The sequence below is a fragment of the Mirounga leonina genome, unplaced genomic scaffold, assembly GCF_011800145.1.
Source record: "Mirounga leonina isolate KUSES-001 unplaced genomic scaffold, KU_Mleo_1.0 Mir_146599, whole genome shotgun sequence".
In the NCBI taxonomy this organism is placed as follows: Eukaryota; Metazoa; Chordata; class Mammalia; order Carnivora; family Phocidae; genus Mirounga; species Mirounga leonina.
In genome coordinates, this window is record NW_023270364.1 from 1409 (window position 1) to 17356 (window position 15948).

The 15948-nt window shown below is 37.1% G+C and overlaps 1 protein-coding gene across 1 annotated transcript; it reads right to left on the reverse strand.

The window, feature by feature from the left end:
* Window positions 1-9530: 9530 nt before the first annotated feature.
* On the reverse strand, window positions 9531-10620 carry LOC118011029 (olfactory receptor 5AC1-like). Its single transcript, XM_035005612.1, is given in 2 exon segments — window positions 9531-10437; window positions 10440-10620. Coding segments are annotated over 2 exon segments (921 nt in total). The 3' UTR covers window positions 9531-9697.
* Window positions 10621-15948: the final 5328 nt, after the last annotated feature.

Below are 15948 nucleotides of genomic sequence, written 5' to 3' on the forward strand. Positions count from 1 at the left end.
GATGTGTTGTCATAGTGCCAATTTATAACAATGGCAGTTTAATTTTGTACATAAAATACTTTTACAATTAGCTCAAGCCATCTGCAGGTTGGCACACAAATCAGTAAGTAGTGTGATTTATGCGGAGTCACAACTTCTAGAAAAAAAAACCTATAGGCATAACACATTTTAAAGAGAAAATTTTATTGTAATGAAAACTACAGATACATTTCATAATTAAACATTTCACACTGCATCATGAACAAAGGACTTTTTTCCTAACCACGATACCACTTGGCTATCAGATAAAATGAATACTATTCTTCCAATACCATCAAATAACCAGTCTATATTCAAATTTCTCCAATTGTTACTAATTTTTTACAGCATTGCATTTGTTTGTTCTACCTATCAAGATCTTTTAATCCAAAACAGTGTCAGGGTGCCTGGGTGGCTCAGTCGTTAAGTGTCTGCCTTTGGCTCAGGTCATGATCCCAGGGTCCTGGGATGGAGCCCCACATCAGGCTCCCTGCTCAGCAGGAAGCCTGCTTCTCCCTCTTCCACTCCCCGCTTGTGTTCCCTCTCTCTGTCAAATAAATAAAATCTTTAAAAAAAAAATCCCAAACAATGTCATTTCTTTCCCCTTTCTTTACTTCCTTGTTGTTGTTATTAATCACAATGGTTTTCTTGTTTCTCCCCCTAATGAAATGACATGGAGAAAGTGGACCAGTTGTTCAATTGTCTTGTGAAATTTCCCATTCTGGATTTGTGTAGCTGCCTTGTTTGACTTGTTCTCCTACTCTTTGTATTTTTCCATTTCCAGTGGAATTTATATCTAAAGGCTTGATTAAACATTTTGGCAAGAATTCTTTATAAATGATGTTATGAATTTCATATTGCATAACATTAGGAAGTGCAGGGATCCTGTTGGTCTCACTATTGGCGGGGTTCAGTGTGATCCCTGGGTTAAGGTATTAATAGTCACATCTCTCCACTATAAACTATAAAGTTTATCTGTTTTCCCTTACATCAGGCAAGTAACTCATGATATGATACTTTCTCACTTTGCACCCAGGTCCCTATCCTTTTTTTAGCTAAGGCTTTTAGCATCCTTTGATGATTCTTGCCAGAACCAATTATATTATTAGGGATTTTTAAATGGTAATTTTTTAATTCTGTCATTTGTTCTACATTTTCTTAGCTGGAATACTTTAGCACAACTATAAAAGAAGAGGAAATAGGACAAAATGTTTTGACATTTATCATGAAAAAAATTAAACAAATGTCTAAACATTTGTTTAGTTTTATTTGACCTTGCGAGAAGTTCAAAGTTTCATAAGCCCTTCTTCTTTCTTGGAGGCAAATTGTTGGTGATTTTAAAAGGTCTACTTTGAATAGCTTAGTAATTCAGTCCAAAAATACATGTAAGCGTCTGGTATAGTAGACCCTGGCCAGGAGTTTTCTTTGAAAGGACAAAAATGAGTCAATAAAAATGCAAGTTGTGCCAAATTCTGTCTAGTCAATGTTTCCTGTTTCTCACACTTTGTAAGAAATTGACTTTTCTCTCTCATTAGTGATCAAATTATTTTTTGCCAGAAATCATCCATTTGGGGCAATGTTGTTTTTGGAAACCTTCCTCCCAAAGAGGGATTTTACAGACACTTGCTTTTTAAGGTCTCCTAAGACTAATTTTTTAATGTACATATTTAATAAAAATATAATAATCATTATCATAAGAACATATTTTTGTACTTTACTTTCAACAAAAACATATTCATATAAACTTTCTTAATTTCTCAACAGTATTGGAGCACCTGACATTTCTCACATTACCTTACATAATGAGAAGAATTCTGGTGTGGACACATTGGCCACCTGTGACAATGCAGTTTGTAACAGTGTTTCTTGTCTTAACTTAGCCTCGTTTTATTTATATAACTTTAAAAAAGTTGGATCTTAACTTCCTCATAAAAACAAAACCTATATTTGTATAGTGATTTATGCCCTATAATGTTCCTTAACACATACCATCTCACCCAATCAGCTAAATAGGGACACTAGTGCATAGTATTATCTCCATTATCTATGAAGAAATTGAGGCACTGCCCATTTAAATATCATCAAACACTCATTGTTTTCTTCTCTGTGTGACCCAGAGGATTTAACGAAGGCTCTTGTGGTCACTTTAACTTCATCTAAGACTCAGGAATAAAAGAACAGATCATCTGATTGGACACAACTGTGTTTTCCGTTACTCTAGGCTCTCTCACTTGTAAATGGAAGAAATGTCACCTCTTTCCATTCTTCCAAAATGACTGAAAGGATCAATTAAGATGATTCAGATGAACACACTCTAAGAGTCTTAAAGTAATATTTAAATATGAGGTGTGTCTTAGTCCATTCAGGCTGCCATAAAACATACCACCGACGTGCTGGCTTATAAACAACAGAAATTGATTTCTTACAGTTCTGGAGGCTGGAAGTCCAAGGTCAAGGTGTCAGCAATGTCACATTTTGATGAAGGTCCTCATCCTGATTCATATTCAGTCAGTGCCTTTTCACTGTGTCCTCACATGGAGGAAGAGGTCGCGGATCTGTCTGGAGCCTCTTTTATAAGGCACTGATCCCAACATGAGGCTCTCCCACATGACTTCAGCAACTTCCACAGGCCCTACCTTTTCATATCATCATCTTTGGGGATTGGGATTTTAAAATATGAATTTGGGGAGGACAAAAATATTCAGATGAGAGCAGGTAGGCTTTCCTCTTAAGAAATCAAAATTCAGCTTTGTCGAAGATTATTTGACCATAGAGTTGAGGGTCCATATCTGGGCTCTCTATTCTGTTCCATTGGTCTGTATGTTTTTTTTATGCCAGTACCATGCTGTCCTGGTGATCCCTGCTTTGTAATATAGCTTGAAATCGGGCAATGTGATGCCCTCAACTTTGTTTTTCAACATTTCCTTGGCAATTCAGGGTCTTTTTAGATTCCATACAAATTTTAGGATTGTTTGTTCCAGCGCTTTGAAAAATGTCATTAGAAGTTTGATCAGGATAGCACTGAAGGTATAGATTGCTCTGGGTAGCATAGACATTTTAACAATGTTTATTCTTCTGATCCATGAGCATGGAATGTTTTTCCATCTTTTTGTGCCTTCTTCAATTTCTTTCATGAGTGTTCTATAGTTCCTAGAGTATAGATCCTTTTTTACCTCTTTGGTTAGGTTTAATCTGAGGTATCTTATGGTTTTTGGTGCTATTGTAAATGGAGTCATTTCTCTAATTTCTCTTTCTACAGTTGCATTGTTAGTGTATAAGAAAGCAACTGATTTCTGTGCATTGATTTTGTATCCTGCCACATTACTGAATTGCTGTACGAGTTCTAGTAATTTGGGGGTGGAGTCTTTTGGGTTTTCCCCATAAAGTATCATGTCATCTGCAAAAAGAGAGTTTGACTTCTTCTTTGCCAATTTGAATACCTTTTATTTCTTTTTGTTGTCTGATTGCTGTTGCTAGGACTTCTAGTACTATGTTGAACAACAGTGGTGAGACTGGGCACCCTTGACGTGTTCCTGATCTTAAGGGAAAGGCTCTCAGCTTTTCCCCATTGAGGATGATATTCGCTGTGGGCTTTTCGTAGATGGATTTTATGAACTTGAGGAATGTTCCCTCTATCCCTATACTCTGGAGAGTTTTAATCAGGAAAGGATGCTGTATTTTGTCAAATGCTTTTTCTGCATCAATTGAGAGGACCATATGGTTCTTCTCTCTCTTCTTATTAATGTGTTCTATCACACTGATTGATTTGTGAATGTTGAACCACCTTTGCATCCCCGGGATAAATCCCACTTGGTCATGGTGGATGATCCTTTTAATGTATTGTTGGATCCTATTACCTAGGATTTTGTTGAGGATTTTGGAATCCATATTCATCAGGGATATCGGTCTGAAATTCTCCTTTTTGATGGGGTCTTTGCCTGGTTTGAAGATTAAGGTAATCTTGGCCTCATAGAATGAGTCTGGAAGCTTTCTTTCTGTTTCTATATTTTGAAACAGCTTCAGGAGAATAGGTATTATTTCTTCTTTGAATGTTTGGTAGAATTCCCCAGGGAATCCATCAGGCCCTGGACTCTTGTTTTGGGGAGGTTTTTTTTGTTTTGTTTTTTGCTTTTTAATTTTATTTTATTATGTTATGTTAATCACCATACATTACATCATTAGTTTTTGATGTAGTGTTCCATGATTCATTGTTTGCATATAACACCCAGTGCTCCATGCAGAACATGCCCTCTTTAATACCCATCACTGGGCTAACCCATCCTCTCACCCCCCTCCCCTCTAGAACCCTTAGTTTGTTTCTCAGAGTCCATAGTCTCTCATGGTTCATCTTCCCCTCATGAACAGACATTTTGGGAGGTTTTTGATCACTGCTTCAATCTCGTTACTGGTTATTGGCCTATTCAGGTTGTCAATTTCTTCCTGTGTCAGTCTTGGCAATTTATACGTTTCCAGGAAGGCATCCATTGCATCCAGGTTGCTCAGTTTATTGGCATAGAGTTGTTGATAATAATTTCTAATAATTGTTTCTATTTCCTTGGTGTTAGTCGTGATCTCTCCCCTTTCATTCATAATTTTATTAATTTGGGTGCTTTCTCTTTTCTTTTGGGTAAGTCTGGCCAGAGGTTTATCGATCTTATTAATTCTTTCAAAGAACCAACTTCTAGTTTCGTTGATCTGATCTACTGTGTTTCTGGTTTCTAATTCATTGATCTCTGCTCTAATCTTAATTATTTCTCTTCTAATGCATGGCTTAGGCATCGTTTGTTGCTTTTTCTCTAGTTCTTCAAGGTGTAGAGTTAGTTGGTGAATTAGGGATTTTTCTATTTTTTTGAGTGAGGCTTGGATGGCTACGTATTTCCCCCTTAGGACCGCCTTTGCAGTATCCCATAGGTTTTGCACCAATGTGTTTTCATTCTCATTGGTTTCCATGAATTGTTTAAGTTCTTCTTTGATTTCCTGGTTGACCCAAACATTATTGAGCAGAGTGTTTCCAAGTGTTTGAATTTCTTCCAAATTTTTTCTTGTGATTGAATTCCAGTTTTAAAGCATTATGGTCTGAGAATATGCAAGGAATAATCTCAATCTTTTGGTATTGCTTGAGACCTGATTTTTGACCCAGTATGTGGTCTATTCTGGAGAAAGTTCCTTCTCTGAAGATGACATACAAATGGCTAATAAACACATGAAAAAATGTTCATCATCATTAGCCATCAGGGAAATTCAAATCAAAACCACATTGAGATACCACCTTACACCAGTTAGAATGGCAAAAATTGACAGGACAAGAAACAACAAACATTGGAGAGGTTATGGAGAAAGGGAAACCCTCTTACACTCTTGGTGGGAATGCAAGTTGGTATAGCCACTTTGGAAAACAGTGTGGAGGTTCCTCAAAAAATTAAAAATAGAGCTACCCTATAACCCAGCAATTGTACTCCTGGGTATTTACCCCAAAGACACAGATGTAGTGAAAAGAAGGGCCATATGCATCCCATTGCTCATAGCAGCAATGTCCTCAATAGCCAAACTGTGGAAAGAGCTGAGATGCCTTTCAACAGATGAATGGATAAAGAAGATGTGGTCCATATATACAATGGAATATTACTCAGCCATCAGGAAGGATGCATACCCAACTTCTACATCAACATGGACGGGACTGGAGGAGATTATGCTAAGTGAAATATGTCAAGCAGAGAAAGTCAATTATCATATGGTTTCACTTATTTATGGAACATAAGGAACAGCATGGAGGACATTAGGAGAAGGAAGGGAAAAATGAAGGGGGTAAATCGGAGGGAGAGATGAACCATGAGAGACTATGGACTCTGAGAAACAAACTGAGGGTTTTAGAGGGGAGGAGCTGGGGGGATGGGTTAGCCCAGTGATGGGTATTAAGGAGGACACATACTGCATGGAGCACTGTGTACTATACGAAAACAATGACTCATGGATCACCACATCAAAAACTAATGATGTACTGTATGGTGACTAACATGACATAATAAAATAAAATTAAAAAAATAAAATTCAAAATCTAAAGTGATCATCATGTATGTTTGAGCGATTTTAGCGCTTTGTCTTTCAAAATGTAGTCCAGCCCCACCTGCCTCAGAGTTGTCTGGGCTACTTGTGCATAGTACAGAATCTCACACCAACCAACAATCTACTGAATCCAGTACCTACGGGCTCATGCACACTAAAGTTTAAGAATGAAAACCTCAAGTGAAAAATCTCCACATCATTGGCTCTTCTGCTTAACTAAACCAGTTATAAATGTTATATAGAAGTTATACTCTCCAACCAAATAATGTACCTAGTAGACATTTTGTAATAGCTCAAATGACGTTCAGTGGATTGATTATACTACATGACAATACGGACAAGAATGGAGAACTGTCCAATACAAATAAAATACCTGTTGAAATATGGGACTCTAATAATGCAGGAGAAACATTTGTTAGGAAAGATTTGCAATTAACTTTTTGTGAACTGTCTGGATATGCATAGCCTGTTTCCCCAAACTGATTATCTGGTAGGAATTTGAAAGAAATTAGTGTTATTTACAATTTTTTTAATGAATGAATTTGTTTTCAGACAGCACACTGCAGGTCCCTATTCACTAGCATATAGATAATTGTGTCAGACTTCCAAAACCAACTAAAAAGAATAAAAAACCATATGAAGATTTTACTTTCCCCTTAAACCAGTAGTTTTCAACCTGGGCTATGCTTTTATCACCTGGAGGGATAAAGGTCGACAAATAGCTGGGTCACATCTCCAGAGCAGCTGATTTCACTGGTCTGAGATTGGGTCAGAGAATTTTAATTTCTAAGGACCTTAGGTGATTCCAGCAAGGATTGAGAATCACTGTCTTAAATAAAAAAAAGCACACTATGCAATAGACATATCATTTATATATCATTATTTCCTTTGTGCCATCAAAAATGGGGGGAAATAAATATAAAAACTTGATCAAAAATTGCATAAACTATGATAAAGTAGCCATTTGGCAAAACAGTCATTGTAACAGTCATACAAGAAAGTTTCTATACTCGAATATCACCTATTCTTCATCGGAAGCTTGCCAAGTTTCACATGATTGTCCCTAGTGACTCTCAACGCTGGCTGCATATTAGAATCACTCAGAGAGGTTTAGAAAACTACCAGAAGCCTGGTACCCCATCTTAGAGATTCTAGTTTGTTTGGTTTGAGGTGAGAACCAAGAGTGAGAACCACTGATCCATGGTCCATACCATCTGGGTGAAGAAGAAGAAGATATGCAAGACTTGATTGGCGACATTTAGTCACTAATTCTGCTACTTGTTATCAACAGGGTGTGATGTATCAAAGAGTTATTCAGTTTTACAATACGCTCGCTATAAAGCCTACTAAGAAGTACCTGAAATGCTGTCATTCTCATGGATTAAGCAGCTATTAGTTGGATTCCAAACCATCTTTTGCATAAAATATAAAACCATGAAAACTAAAAGTTTCTACAAAGAACTCACAGTATCCTATAAAAAAAACCGAGCATGGTGACCTGAGCTTTACAGGAAAAGAAGAAGCCAGGAAGCATATCTAGAGGCTTACTTCCATTCTCTTAGCCACAGGGCACACCGGTGGAGCAGAGGGAGCCGTCCAGATTTGGCCAGCACCATCTCCTTCAGAGTGCCTCTTCAGCCATCAGTGTTGGGTCTCACATAAGACTTTATAGTCTAATAGAAGCAGCATAGGATAGTGGTTAAAAGCGTGGACTCTGGCACCATGCTGCCTGAAATAATGAAGGTATAAAGAAGACAGAGAACATCTATATTTTGACAGACAGCAATTGTATACAGACAATACTAAAACAGGCTGCATGGCACATAAAGAAAAAAAAAGAGTTTTGCCACTTGCTTTGACTGTGGAGAGGTGGAAGTAAGAACTCCCACAGAGATTCTGCACCCACAGGGAACAACTTGCTTCCAATGAGCCCACACAGCAGAAGCAGGGCTCAGATGCAGTGAGAGGAGCAGGGTCTGGGGAAAGAGCCCCAAACACAGTGCTTGAAGCCAGTTGGCCCCACCTTGAGCTTTGTCATTCGATGACTCAGCAAATTGTTTCTATCCTCAAATCAAAATAATAGGCTAGGTGTTAGAGGAATGTGCCATGTATACAGAAATACTTTATTCTTTTTCTAGAGTGCGCTAAGGTCACTACTCATGGTTTATATGCTCCTTTTTCCTTGTATGGCCTATAAGAGACATCTAAGGGTTATGAGAATTGGCTTTATCAATAACATAATGTGTGTAAAACTACCTATCTTTCTTTTATTTTTGAATAAAATATTCACAGGGCCATATGTAATAAAGTCAGGAGCTCAAAAAATGCAAAAGGGCCAGACAGAAAACATATATAGTTTTTATAAAGAAAAAATCAGTTAAGTTGCATAATCACAAATTGACCAAGCACATGTGTTCTTTCAGGTAGCTGTCCATTCCAAGAGAAAAAAATTCAATTGGCATATATGTGTCAGACACGAGCTGCTTAGTAAGATTGCTTATAAATTAAAAAGTAGAAGTTTTGGGGCGCCTGGGTGGCTCAGTTGGTTAAGCGACGGCCTTCAGCTCAGGTCATGATCCTGGAGTCCCTGGATCGAGTCCCGCATCGGGCTCCCTGCTCGGCAGGGAGTCTGCTTCTCCCGCTGACCCTCCCCCCTCTCATGTGCTCTCTCTCTCTCATTCTCTCTGTCTCAAATAAATAAATAAAATCTTTATAAAAAAAAAAGTAGAAGTTTTTAAAGAACTCAGAACTTTTCATTAAATGGCAGGAAAATTACTTTCTCTTAAATACATAATTGTTAAATTTTTATACCCTTCAATGATTGAAATGCAAATGTATTTTTCAAAATTACTTTTAAACCTTATAGAAATGTTCATTTTGAATGCCTCATGAGGTTATATTCTGTCATATTTAGTCTAACAATATTACTTTGGTGTACATATTGTTTGGATAATTATAAATACTCAAGAGAAGGTTTTGAAAAATTACTTGCTCAAGAATTATCTAAAAGGGCATGAGGACTTTTTAAAAAGAGGGTTTACACAGATTGAGTCTTCCCTTAAAAAGATATAAGTGCAAAAAAGTTGTAAAGTGTGTGTATCTGGAGGGTCACCTGGGTGGCTCAGTCAGTTGAGCTTCTGCCTTCAGCTCAGGTCATGATCCCAGGGTCCTGGGATCAAGCCCCACGTTGGGTTCCCTGCTCAGCTGAGAGTCCTTTTCCCTCTTCCTCTGCCCCTTCTCCTGCTTGTGCTTTCTCTCTCTCTCTCTCTGAAATAAAAAGAAATAAACAAAATCTTAAAAAAAGTTGTGTGTATTTGGAAATACAAAGCTCTTTCAAGTTACAAAGACATAGTAATTTGAAGATTTCATTTCAGTTTCGTCCTGAGGTTGGATTTAAAACAACACAAGGTAAGTGGAGTCCGTCCTTACCATGCTCATTAATTATTTTGATGATCACAAGAACTTAGGATGAAGACAAGTCTATCTACTCTAAATTTGTTATCCATTCATTTAACAAGTACATATTAAGGCCCTACTCTGTGCAAAACCCAGGGACACATGCTTTATTTAAACAGAGTAAAATCGAAGGACTAATGAAAGCTTTCCTGAGAAATATTTATTTCTTTATAATTTTTCTCAGTGCACCTAAAACTTCCTTGTTTCTTAGGCTATAAATAAAGGGGTTGAGTAGGGGGATGATAATCGTGTAGAACAGTGAATACATTTTATCCTGATATTGATCTGGGCCAGACCCAGAACACACATACATGAAGAAGAGAGTGCCATAGAACAAGGAAACAGAGAGCAGGTGGGCGCTGCATGTGGAGAAGGCTTTGCTCCTGCCCTTTTCAGATTTCTTTGTCAGGATGGCAAAGAGGACATGGGTATAAGACGCTATGATGGTCATAAAAGTAAAAGCTTGAATAAAAGCAGCAAAAATAAAAAGTACCAATGCATTAATAGATGGGTCAGTGCAAGAAATTGTATATAGTGGCAAAATTTCACAGTAGAAATGGTGTATTATACTGGACCTGCAGAAGGTTAATCTAAATAATAATCCTACATGAATTGTGGGATGCAGAAAACCAATTACATAAGACAAACTTATCAACCAAGTACAGAGCCTGTTGGACATCACCCCTGGATAAAGCAAGGGGTTGTATATGGCTACATAGTGGTCAGAGGCCATCACTACCAGGAGGAAACACTCTGTGGTTGCACTGGAACCAAAAAAATAATATTGGGCCATGCATTCAAAGAGGGATATCATTTGACTTTTGTCTAAGATGTTGACAAGCATCCTAGGAGTCACAGAGGATGAGGAACAAGCATCTGCAAAGGCCAAACTGCCAAGAGTAAGTACATGGGGGTGTGAAGATGGGGGTCTTTCCAGATGAGAAACATCAGTCCGAGGTTGCCCACCATGGTGGTGAGGTAGATGACCAAGAACACCAGGAACAGGGGGACCTGCAGCCCTGGACGATCTGTAAGTCCTGTGAGAACAAACTCAGTCACCTGCGTCTTGTTTGCCTCCATCATATGCACTCGGGCTGATCACTGCCATGAGAGAATAGGTAAAGGAAAAAATCAATCAATAATCAGGAAAACTGGTATTATATGGCAACATCATATTCCTCTATTTCTGATGGCCCTTACTCAACAAATGCTAAAGTTTAGAGTTTAGAGTTTCTTTTTTTTAAAACACACTAATAATGTTAAATGTCTTATAGGTAATTTCAAGAAGTAAAACTTGGTTAAAAAGACTTCTAATTCTGGTGTTATTCTTGAGATGCTAAAATAACCACTCTTTCAAGACTAGAGAAGAAACAAAAATACTAGCCAGCTTATTTGCACATTTGGAATAGATCCGAGAGCTCCCATTAAACATACCCATATAGACAATTATCAAGCGGTTAATCAAGAATGTTTTTAACATTTTAGAGGCTCATAATTCTAAAATGATTAAAAAGATTTTTCTTTTGCTGCTCTTTTTGAGATTGCAAGTGGGACTATCAAAGCCAGGGTGAATGAAACATTACAAATGGCACCACAGTTGAAAAAATAACCAATGTTTTGAAAATGTGGATTCAGTTTAAATAGTAAAAAAAACTATAAATTCTGTTTAAAAGGTAAATCAAATGAGGAAAAAAGACGAACCACTGTAATAGGCAATGACTAACATAAAGACAGTCAAGGCAGATAAGAGCCCCAAACAACAAATGCATCCATGAGTTTTACAACCTGGGAAGCAAGTGAGAAGGCTGGGTTCTGTGGAGACACAAGAGAAAAAACCTCAGTCCTCATCAGCACAATGCATTTCATCAATGACAAATTATGCACAAGTCTGAACATAAAATATGTTTTATGCCCTCTCTTAGTATCTAAAGCAGGGTCTACCCATTTATAAACAGCTGATCTAAATATATAACCATTCAAGGGAATATTTACCAGTCTTGGATTCACAGCTGCCAGGGTTTTATAACAAGACCATCCAAGTGGGTGTCATTCCAACGCCTATGTTTACTTCTACACCAATTCCACATAGACGTAGCTGAAGATTCCCTTCCTAAGTCGGTGCTAGCCTAAAATATCTCAAAGCTCCCACTTGGTAATTCAAAAGGAAGAATAACAGTATTTGTGAAAATTTCAGTTCTGATGAAAATAATCTTTGAACAGTAAAAATATATAGAAGAATTGGGATATTTTCTATAAAAAGGCACCTGGAGTTTTTCCCCTTTAAAAGAGAGGCTGTTTTGAGGAACACAGTTCTTCTTTATCTCCAGTGGAAAAAGAGAAAATTTGGGATTGATTTTAGACATGAAGAAACACCAACAGAAAGGCTGGTCATAGTGGCAGTAATCACCGAGTAAGCACTCTGCTGTTAAGTCACTGCAAGTACTAGATTATCCTTATTTCACACTATTCCGAGATTATGACATTAAGGTGTGGCTCTTAGCAGATGTGGTGAATTCTTTTCTGCAGATTTCCAGAAAAGTACTATCTAAACAAGAGCCACATTGAAGGGGAAAGCATAGACTCTCTTTAAAAGTCCCATAACTCTCTAATTCTTAACTATTGGAAAATTTCCTGCTTCTATGAGGTTTCCATTATAAAGTGAAAGCCAGAATGAATTTGACTTTCAAAGACACAAATTATTAAATAGATTGATTGTATAATTCATTGTCCTGGCAAAGAAAATGTTAACAGAAATGTAACAAAATTTCAAAAGCTTGAGTCGCAAATCTATCTCTAAATTACTAAGTGATGTGTCTAAACCACTTTATGACCTTCGTTTTAAGGTTCTCTTCTGTGAAGCACTGGATTTTCTGAGGTGCATTTCTGCCCACAGTCTGTGAGACTCAACTAGTCTTTGCTATTCAGTGGGTAGCATAGCATGATGTTAAAGCACACAGACAGTATAGTAGTTCAAATCCTCATGCTACAATTATATAGCCTGTAGCCAAAAGGGTTAAAGGAGTTGAACGTAGTTTTTATTTAGCTGTTAAGATTGCTTTCTGTTCCATTTGATAGATTAATCATCTCAAAAATTTTTCAAATATTTTGACAGCTCATGAGAAACTCTTGGTACTAAAATGATATGTTCTATCATTTTTGGTGGAAAGAATAATGACAATAAAATAAAGCACTGTATTCTCACCCAATTCTTATAAGAAGATGCAGAGATGTCATAAGATAAAAATTTTCATGAAGAACTCTTAAGATATGAGAACAAAGATGTCAAAGACAACTACTTGTCTCATGTTAGTTTTCTTTGAAAAATGCAGTTTGGAAGCAAAGATATTTATTTCTTCCCATCCTCAAACCTGTTTGCAAAGAGAATATTGAAATTCCCTCAATGCCACCAAAAGATTCCCTGTAGAATGAAATCAACCTACTGAGCATTATAGACTAGTCTACAAATCATTTTTAACGTACTCATTTCTAACTATTATTTTTATAGCTTGTTTCTTCTGCAAACAAAAGCAGGTTAATTGGAGAAAACAATGAAAATGTAGTAAAACACAAAGAAACCAAATTGTTGTAATCTCACTAAACATTGATAAATACAGTTAACTTTTTGATGTATATCTCTCCTATCATTTACCCATGCATGTAGTTAATATTTATGTATATTTGTATATCCATAATTTATAGATAGGTAATTTTATATGAACATTTTTAAATAAAATAATGGCTCTGCTATACATAATTTTTCACAAACTATTTTTAACTTAATAATATAACATTTATAGTCTTCTATATCATTACAATTGACTCTTGAACAACATGAGGGTTAGGGGCATTGACCACCCACGCAGTTGAAAATCTGTGTATAAATTTTGACACCTCAAAAATGTAACTACTGTAATAGCTTGCTGTTGACTGTAAGCCTTACCAATAACATACACAATTAATTAATGCATATTTTGTATATTACATGTATTATATACTATATTCTTATAATAAAGTAAGTTAGAGAGAAGAAACTATTAATAAAATTGTAAGAGAAAATACATTTACAGTACTGTACTGTATTTGTTGATGTTGTAAGTTGACACCCTGTATTTACAAAATGAATTCTCTGGGGCGCCTGGGTGGCTCAGCCAGTAAGGAGGGCACGTATTGCATGGAGCACTGGGTGTTAAACACAAACAATGAATCATGGAACACTACATCAGAAACTAACGATGTACTGTATGGTGACTAACATAGTAAAAGAAAAAGAAAGTCTGCCTTCAGCTCAGGTCATGATCCCAGAGTCCCGGGATTGAAACCCCCAGCCCTGCATCGGGCTCCCTGCTCAGCAGGGAGTCAGCTTCTCCCTCTGCCTCTTACAATGCTCATGCTTCCTCCCCCATCTCTCTCTCTCTCTGAAATAAATAAATAAAATCTTTTAAAAAAATAAATAAAAATGAATCATCTGTCAGTACCTGTATCAACATTGTCTTATGATACAAAACACTGCAGATGTTATATGTGTGACTAACACTAGACCCTGAAAATGGAAAGATGTGAAAAAGAAACTCATATTTATTTGCAAGAATACAATTCATGCACTGATACAAAGAAACAGCAATATGATTGCTTTATGGTAGCCTACTATAATTAATATGACTGCCTCATGGTAGTCTAGCCTATACACTAATGAATGAATTGTTACTAATTTTTTTATGGCATATCATATTATAGCCATATTCATAACATGGTATTGGAAACATTGTTACATTTTTTTAAAAAAACCACTTACATGTGATGATAGGCTGAGAAGCAGTTTCTCCAATTATGAAAGAGAGACATATTATAGGATAATGTAATTCTTTGAAAGCAAAGTTATAAAAACTAACCCATTATTAATTTTATATTAAATATCACTCACCTTATGCCTGCATAAGGATAGGCTGTCCACTTCCATACAGGACTTGTACACGATGTTCTACAGGATGAATACATAGGCGATGATGAGGACAGAAGAATGTTTCCCCAGTTCTTGCTGTACAGTTATTAAACTTTTCACACAAAAACACATAAAAACAGGTTTTTAACTGTATGGCATGATGATTGTTTGGTATCTGTGAAGGAGAGGTAGATCATCATACAGGTATTCATCCTTGTCTTCACATTGCGTAGGCTGAGGAGGAGGAGGAAGGGGGGGTTGGTCCCAGAGGCGGAAGAAGTGATGGAGTTGGCAGGAGAGGCGGGCACACTCAGTGTAACTTCACAACAACACCTTGTAATTTCTTTCTCACTTTTTTGCTTTTCCACTCCTCTAAAAATGTTTCTACCCAGTACCAATCCTTCTTCCACCAGTTGCTTTATTTTCAGTGCTCATATCAGGGAAGGGTGCAGATCATTAAAGTCAAAAGCAGTCTTGAATAATCCGAAACCTTCTGCCAGATGGTCTAGTGCCAATTTGTTTTCTGACATTGCTTCTTCTATGTCTTCTTCCTCATCATCTGGCGCTGGTTCAGAAGCACTCATCTCCATCAAGTCGTCTTCGATCAATTCCTCTGGTGTGGTGTCTGTTAGCTCTTGAATTTCTCCATGATCCATATATTGAGACCCTTCCCGCGCCATTTTTTTTCTTTAATGATTTTACTTGACTAGCTCTGTCATAAATCCTGTAGTGCACAACATCTGAACACAGTTTTCTCCAGCAGAAATTTATTGTTTTGGGCTTGACTGCTTTCATGGCTTTTTCTATCACAATAGTGGCATCTTCCATGGTATAATTGTTTCAGACTTTCAAGATATTTTCTCTTTAGGGGTTCTCTTCCAAACTTGACAATCCTTTCCATAGATTATTGTGTGTAATGAGCCTTAAAGGTTTTTATGAACCCCTGATCTAGAGGCTGAATCAGAAGCATTGTGTTTGGGGGCAAGTAGACACTTCAGTGCCCTTGGTCTTGAACTCATGGGGTTCTAGGTGGCCAAGGGCATTGTCCATATCAAAAGAACTTTAAATGCAATCCCTTACTGGCAAGGTACTTCCTGCCTTCAGGAACAAAGCAAAGATGGAGCCAATTCAGAAAAATTCTTCCCTTTGTCCAGGCTTTCTTATACAACCAAAAGGCTGGAAGCTGGTGTTTCCCTTTTCCCTTCAAGGGTCAGGAGTTAGCAGCTTTATAGATAAGGGCAATCCTGATCATAAACCCAACTGCATTTGCACAAAACAGTAGATTTGGCCCATCCCTTGTTGCCTTAAATCATAGTGCTCACTTCTCTTCCTTACTAATAGATATCCTTTGTGGCATTTTCTTTCCAGAATAGGACACTTTGATCTGCATTAAAAACCCGTTCAGGCAGATATCTTTTTTCCTCAGTGATTTTTTTAATGACATCTGGGAACTTGTCTGCTGCCTTTTAGTT